At 44.0% G+C, this 8,347-nt stretch overlaps 1 protein-coding gene across 1 annotated transcript; it reads right to left on the reverse strand.

The window, feature by feature from the left end:
- Positions 1-747: 747 nt before the first annotated feature.
- Positions 748-8,100, reverse strand: LOC135548019 (creatine kinase M-type-like). Its single transcript, XM_064977211.1, has 5 exons — positions 8,085-8,100; positions 6,805-6,978; positions 4,313-4,467; positions 1,288-1,454; positions 748-1,035 (listed from the first exon to the last, which is right to left on the reverse strand). The coding sequence occupies exons 1-5, from the start codon at positions 8,098-8,100 to the stop codon at positions 753-755; spliced, it is 795 nt and encodes a 264-aa protein (XP_064833283.1). The 3' UTR covers positions 748-752.
- Positions 8,101-8,347: the final 247 nt, after the last annotated feature.

An 8,347-nucleotide genomic window follows, 5' to 3' on the forward strand; every position in this document is an offset into this window, starting at 1 on the left:
CCCTTGCTACTTCGTAACAACACTTTGAATACCCTGTAAGTGCTACACTGTCTACACAGCACCTTTAACTAATAGTATATTCTACACCCTACAGTGTTAAAAAGTACATTCTATTAGAGGCAAAATATTTACACAGAGCTGGTTTTGTATGTAACATTTCACGTTTCCACCCTATACTGTTCAAATGTAGTCACTATTAGAGTTTACATTTACTCTGATGCAGTTTAGTTGTAACACTTGACGCCAGTGAAGAGTAAATACAACAATAGGCTGTTTGCCAACTATTCACAGAGTAACAGAAACGTTGTAAATGGTTAGAAAGCTAACCCTTTTGAAATTGTAATGTTGATATATTAGGGCTCCCGAGTGTTGCAGTGGTCCAACTTGCTGCATCTCAGTGCAAGAGGTGTCACTACAGTCCCTGGTTCGAATTCAGGCTGTATCACATCCGGCCATGATTGGGAGTCCCATAGGGCGGCGCACAATTGGCCCAGCGTCGTCCGGGTTTGGCCGGGGTAGGCCGCCATTGTAAATAAGAATTTGTTCTTAACCAACTTGCCTAGTTAAATAAAATATATATATATATTAGTGTAGTGTGAGACAATACGACAAGAGTGTTAACTCTACATTGAGTGCATGACCAAGAAAGACATCAACATCTGTATTTGTTCATGGAGATAGGTTTATTGGACCACAGTTTCAATGATAACCTTTACTGATACATGTTAACAATCCATGTGATGCCACATCTGTCAGACAAGCCCGACTACAGTGGATGCTGATCCCAGGACATTGCCGACTGAACAGGAGAAAAGTGAGAAAACATGGCAGAAGGAAGAAAAGGAATTGGGCCTGTGTTCTGGGTACCAGATTCCTCTAAAGTCGGGCCAGTCACGGGCCATAACAGCACCCAACACTAGGGGGAGACGGTGCTTGTCAAACAAGAAGTGGTCATTGGTCAGCTGGTCCTGCTTGGCATCTGTCATGCCCTTCAGGGGGTAGTGCTTTCCCTTGAACACACCAGGGTGTTTAGAGCTGGAGACAGAAAAAAACATTAAATATTATGTTCTACCATCCTCCCACTCTTAACAGCTAGAAGCTGTTCACTAAGAATTCTGGACCTGTAGCCACAAAGCGTCTCAGAGTAGGAGTGCTGATTTAGGTTCAGGTCCGCACCTATCCATAATCATATTGTTTCTGGAGGAAAAAATGTAGCCCAGATCAGCACTTTGTTAATACGAGCCTTATCTATATTTCCAATAAACTCCCTTTCGCTCACCTTACTACCTAGCTTCATGCACAATCCTGTTATTGAATATGTGGCTATTGGTAGATGGGAGGCTCACCATCGACAGACAGTCTCTCCACTGCTCTGCACTCACCACGGCCTTGATGCTGCGGCCGGTACGCACGCGGCTGGACAGGACGTAGTTTGGTTCCAGGTCATCACCTCCCTACACAGAAATTTGACTCTTTGCAAACTGGAATCCATACATCCTGAGGCTGCATTCATTGTTGCTGGGGATTTTAACAATGCTAATCTGAAAACAAGACTCCCTAAAATGTATCAGCATATCGATTGCGCCACCAGGGCTGGCAAAACCTTGGATCACTGTTATTCTAACTTCCGCGACGCATATAAGGCCCTGCCCCGCCCCCCTTTCGGAAAAGCTGACCACGACTCCATTTTGCTGATCCCTGCCTACAGACAGAAACTAAAACAAGAAGCTCCCACGCTGAGGTCTGTCCAACGCTGGTCCGACCAAGCTGATTCCACACTCCAAGACTGCTTCCATCACGTGGACTGGGACATGTTTCGTATTGCGTCAGGCAACAACATTGACGAATACGCTGATTCGGTGTGCGAGTTCATTAGAACGTGCGTTGAAGATGTCATTCCCATAGCAACGATTAAAACATTCCCTAACCAGAAACCGTGGATTGATGGCAGCATTCGCGTGAAACTGAAAGCGCGAACCACTGCTTTTAATCAGAGCAAGGTGACTGGTAACATGACCGAATACAAACAGTGCAGCTATTCCCTCCGTAAGGCTATAAAACAAGCTAAGCGTCAGTATAGAGACAAAGTAGAATCTCAATTCAACGGCTCAGACACAAGAGGTATGTGGCAGGGTCTACAGTCAATCACGGACTACAAGATGAAATCCAGCTCAGTCACGGACCAGGATGTCTTGCTCCCAGGCAGACTAAATAACTTTTTTGCCCGCTTTGAGGACAATACAGTGCCACTGACACGGCCTGCAACGGAAACATTTAAACGTGTTAACCCTCGCAAGGCTGCAGGCCCAGACGGCAACCCCAGCCGCGCCCTCAGAGCATGCGCAGACCAGCTGGCTGGTGTGTTTACGGACATATTCAATCAATCCCTATACCAGTCTGCTGTTCCCACATGCTTCAAGAGGGCCACCATTGTTCCTGTTTCCAAGAAAGCTAAGGTAACTGAGCTAAACGACTACCGCCCCGTAGCACTCACTTCCGTCATCATGAAGTGCTTTGAGAGACTAGTCAAGGGCCATATCACCTCCACCCTACCTGACACCCTAGACCCACACCAATTTGCTTACCACCAAAATAGGTCCACAGACGACGCAATCTCAACCACACTGCACACTGCCCTAACCCATCTGGACAAGAGGAATACCTATGTCAGAATGCTGTTCATCGACTACAGCTCGGCATTTAACACCATAGTACCCTCCAAGCTCGTCATAAAGCTCGAGACCCTGGGTCTCGACCCCGCCCTGTGCAACTGGGTACTGGACTTCCTGATGGGCCGCCCCCAGGTGGTGAGGGTAGGCAACAACATCTCCAACCCGCTGATCCTCAACACTGGGGCCCCACAAGGGTGCGTTCTGAGCCCTCTCCTGTACTCCCTGTTCACCCACGACTGCGCGGCAACGCATGCCTCCAACTCAATCATCAAGTTTGAGGACGACACAACAGTGGTAGGCTTGATTACCAACAACGACGAGACGGCCTACAGGGAGGAGGTGAGGGCCCTCGGAGTGTGGTGTCAGGACAATAACCTCACACTCAACGTCAACAAAACTAAGGAGATGATTGTGGACTTCAGGAAACAGCAGAGGGAACACCCCCCTATCCACATCGATGGAACAGTAGGGTAGTAAGTTTTAAGTTCCTTGGCATACACATCACAGACAAACTAAATTGGTCCACTCACACAGACAGCATCGTGAAGAAGGCGCAGCAGCGCCTCTTCAACCTCAGGAGGCTGAAGGAATTTGGCTTGTCACCAAAAACACTCACAAACTTCTACAGATGCACAATCGAGAGCATCCTGGCGGGCTGTATCACCGCCTGGTACGTCAACTGCTCCGCCCACAACCGTAAGGCTCTCCAGAGGGTAGTGAGGTCTGCACAACGTATCACCGGGGGCAAACTACCTGCCCTCCAGGACACCTACACCACCCGATGTTACAGGAAGGCCATAAAGATCATCAAGGACAACACCCACCCGAGCCACTGCCTGTTCACCCCACTATCATCCAGAAGGCGAGGTCAGTACAGGTGCATCAAAGCTAGGACCGAGAGACTGAAAAACAGCTTTTATCTCAAGGCCATCAGACTGTTAAACAGCAACCACTAACATTGAGTGGCTGCTGCCAACATACTGACTCAACTCCAGCCACTTCAATAATGGGAATTGATGGGAAAGGATGTAAAATATATCACTAGCCACTTTAAACAATGCTACCTAATATAATGTTTACATACCCTACATTATTCATCTCATATGTATACGTATATACTGTACTCTATCATCTACTGCATCCTTATGTAATACATGTATCACTAGCCACTTTAACTATGCCACTTTGTTTACATACTCATCTCATATGTATATACTGTACTCGATACCATCTACTGTATCTTGCCTATGCTGCTCTGCACCATCACTCATTCATATCTTTATGTACATATTCTTTATCCCCTTACACTGTGTATAAGATATTAGTTTTGGAATTGTTAGTTAGATTACTTGTTGGTTATTACTGCATTGTCGGAACTGGAAGCACAAGCATTTCGCTACACTCGCATTAACATCTGCTAACCATGTGTATGTAACAAATAAGATTTGATTTGATTTGATTTGACAAGGTCACAACTGAGTTTTAGACCTGAACATTTGAAGTGGCTCAAACAAGTTTGTGATTCCAAACCCCCTATGTCCTGAAGAGATTGTTCAACATTTTTACACACTACTTTTGCTCAGCAGTACTCCTCCTATAGTGAATGAAACTCATAAAACATGGCAGAGGAACGTCTCTACCTTCAGGTTCTCAAAGTTCAGGTCGGTCTTGTGCTTGTCTGTGGGCTTGTATCCACTATGACGGTCTGAGATGATGGGGTCCAACAGATCCTTGAAGACCTCGTAGGACTCCTCATCACCAGCCACGCAGCCAATGGTCATGATGAAGGGGTGACCTGAAGACAGAGAGAGGAGAGGAGGGTAAGAAAGCAGCACATCTACGGAGTAGGCTTACTGACTTTAATATACCACTCTGTGGTGTAAAAATATGCAAGACTTCAAGAAAGTGTGTGATATGTAAAATGCAAGTTACACATACACTATTACAAGATTCCCCAACTGGTGGGCCGTCAGCCGAATTTGGCCAGCTTGTGATTTTATTTGGCCCCCCCATGTTTTCTGAGAATTTTTTTACATTTTTTTATTGATTTAATTGTTGGACATAAAAGACTGTAAAACCAGCAAATCAGCTCCAAGTTATATCCATTTCTGGAAATTTGTTCCCAAGTATTCCTACACATAATAGAGAAATTTGAGTGTATACAAATATAAGCACGGTGTAACGGGTTTCTTCCAACTCCTCCTCTGACGAAGAGGTGTGTCACGACTTCTACCGAAGTCGTTGCCTCTCCTTGTTCGGGCGGTGCTCGGCGTTAGACGTCACCAGTCTTCTAGCCATCATTGATCCTTTTTTCATTTTCCATTGGTTTTGTCTTGTCTTCCCACACACCTGTTTTCAATCCCATTCATTACCTGTTGTGTATTTAACCCTCTGTTTCCCCTCATGTCTTTGTCAGAGATTGTTTTATTGTCAGTATAGTGTGATTGTTGCATAGATGCGCGTCGGGTCCTCGTACCCATGTTTGGTTTGTTATGTACATTTAGTGTTATGGAGCATACTCGTGGAACTTTATTAAAAGACTCCATTTTACACTCAGTTTGACTCTCCTGCGCCTGACTTCCCTGCCACCTATTACACCTATGCATGACAAGGTGGAACAAGGATCGGACCAAAATGCAGCATGGTTAGTTAGATACATCTTTAATGAAGATGAAACACGAACAATACAAAACAACAAACGTGGAAAACTGAAACAGCCCTGACTGGTGCAACAAACACAGAGACAGGAACAATCACCCACGAAGACAACGATAATCACCTGACTCTGATTGAGAACCGCCTCAGGCAGCCATAGACTAATCTATACACCCCACACAACCCCAAGACGAAACGCACCACAAATAAACCCATGTCACACCCTGGCCTGACCCAATAAATGAAGATGAACATAATAAATAAAGACCAGGGCGTGACACACGGTTTGAAATGGTTATGTTTTAGTAAAAGATTATATATGTTTGAGCTTCTTGCGGTCAATATGCAGTCTACCAATTATTTGTAATTATGTTACAACCATCTGCTCAAGAAAACAATTGGCTCGCGGCTGATTCTAGTTGATGGTCCCTGCAATATTATATTCGCTAACATGGAAATGGGAGCAGATATCTATTGTATGAAACTAAAAGCCCACAAACATTGTTGCAGCTTGTGTATATGTTAAACCTGCAAATACTTTTGCGAGCTTCCCGTTTTCGGCTCAGAAACTCACAAGCAATGACTCCCGCTAAAACTGACAGTTGGCCATTTCTCCTCAGTTTGAGTTTGGTTTTCACTATGAACAGACAGTGTACCAATTTCACCTCTATTACAATGTTGCATTATTGAAACTCTTCAACTGGGTTCTTGTGCCCATCCCACTCAATGACTGGAGTGCAGTCTTGGTTATAGGCTACATCATCTCCCAGGCAACACCAACTCCTACCACTTCATCCAGGGTTGCAAAGGGAGGGTATTACTGGAAAGAATTTTGGTAGCGTTCACATTTGTTTTCCATTTTATTTTATCAGATGATATCTAGTGGCCTTTTTGGGTACTTCAGATTATCACAGTTGTCTGTAATTAAATCTGGACCTCTGTGTGGCCTTATCACATGTAAATAGTGGTGTGTTTTGTTCCTATACATTTTAATGTATTTTTAACCCCGACCGGCAATAAGAGTTTACCCAGTCTTTTTTACCACTACATCACTGCATGTAAAATGTACTAAGATTATTATACTTTTGTTTAATTAGAATGACAAAGCCGTAAAAAATCTACCTAAATATAAACCGTCAACTTAGTGGATACCATTGGTGTTTAATATGAGGGTTTCAGCATTAAATATATATATTTTTTAAATGTACACACTTTTATTTATTTTACTATGTCAATATGTCTTTGTTGTAAATGTTTTTTTTGCAACTATATTCTAGGCTTTATTATATATTATGGTATTGGTATCTCTTAAGCGATGGCATTATGATTGATTGATGCCTAAGCTTTAGCTCAGCAGGCTACAATGGTTGTGCAGACTATTGTAGGGATATCTGCTCAGTTCTACTTTTGAGAGTTGTGTGTTTGAGGTGGTTATTGTCTATGCTCAGGGGGTGTATAGGAGATGTATGTCACTCACCAGGGTTGTCGACACCGGTCTGGATGACGTCATCCAGGGTGAAGCCGGAGGAGGTCTGCTTGTCCCTCAGCTTGGCGTACATGTCCTTGGTCAGCACCTTGGCCATGTGGTTGTTGTGCTTGGTGAGGTCAGGGTACTCCTCCTCAACTTTGAAGTTGAGTTTGAAGTTGTTGTGGGTGTCACCGAAAGGCTTGTGTTTAACACTGTGGGGGAAAAAATAACCTCTTTGATATTTAGATTTTTATTGTCCATAATTTGCACAGAAAAACAGCATCGTATAGACACATTAGGAATCCCTGAATGGCTTTGAAACCACCAAATATAATAGTAACCTATCAAGAATGTTCCCAGACACTGACAGTTGAGGAGATTCAATAGAACAGCTGCAAAGACTAAACGGTATCCTAGTAACAAACGTCAGTCAATATCCATGTGCACTGTGTCAAGTTGTTCAGAATAGTTAAGGGGGAGCACTTATGCATTGGATATTTTTAACACCCTCACCCCCGACCTCATAACCTCTTCAACATTCCACCCACCATACATAATCCTCTCTTCAGTCCCCTTACCACTATCTCACACTCAACCCCTCTCTTGAACACCCCTACCCTTTATTCCCTTTGTCCACTTACACACACTGAACAAAAAATATAAACACAACCTGTAAAGTGTTGGTCCCATGTTTCATAAGCTGAAATAAAAGATCCCAGAAATGTTCCATTCGCACAGAAAGCATATTTCTCTTAAATTGTGAGCACACATTTGTCTACATCCCTGTTAGTTAGCATTTCTCCTTTGCCAAGATAATCAATCCACCTGACAGGTGTGACATATCAAGACGCTGATTAAACAGAATGATCAGTACACAGCTGCATCTTGTGCTGGGGACAATAAAAGGCCACTCTAACATGTGCAGTTTTGTCACACAACACAATGGCACAGATGTCTCAAATTTGGAGGGAAAGTGCAATTGGCATGCTGCCTGCAGGAATGCCCACCAGAGCTGTGGCCAGACAATGTAATGTTAATTTCTCTACTATAAACTGCCTCCTATGTCGATTTACAGAATTTGGCAGTATGTCAAACAGGCCTCACAAACGCAGACCACGTGTTACTACGCCAGCCCAGGACAATCACGGACCTCCACATCGGGCTTCTTCACCTGTGGGATCATCTGAGACCAGCCATCTGGAAAGCTGATGAAACTGTGGGTGTGCACAACCAAAGAATTTCTGCACAAACTGTCATAAACAATATCCTCTCCAGGGTCTTGACCTGACTGCAGTTCGCTGTCATAACAGACTTCAGTGGGCAAACGCTCACCATCACTGGCAAGCTGGAGAAGTGTGCTTTTCTCAGATGAATATTTGTTTCAACTGTACCAGGCAGACAATGTGTATGGCGTTGAGTGTGCGAGCGGCTTGCTGATGTCAACGTTGTGAATAGAGTGCATCATGGTGGCGGTGGGATTATGGTATGGGCAGGCATAAGCTACGAACAACTTTACAAAATACAGGTAATATACCTTCACTTTACAATATAC

The sequence above is a fragment of the Oncorhynchus masou genome, chromosome 11 (genome assembly GCF_036934945.1).
Source record: "Oncorhynchus masou masou isolate Uvic2021 chromosome 11, UVic_Omas_1.1, whole genome shotgun sequence".
Lineage (NCBI taxonomy): Eukaryota > Metazoa > Chordata > Actinopteri > Salmoniformes > Salmonidae > Oncorhynchus > Oncorhynchus masou.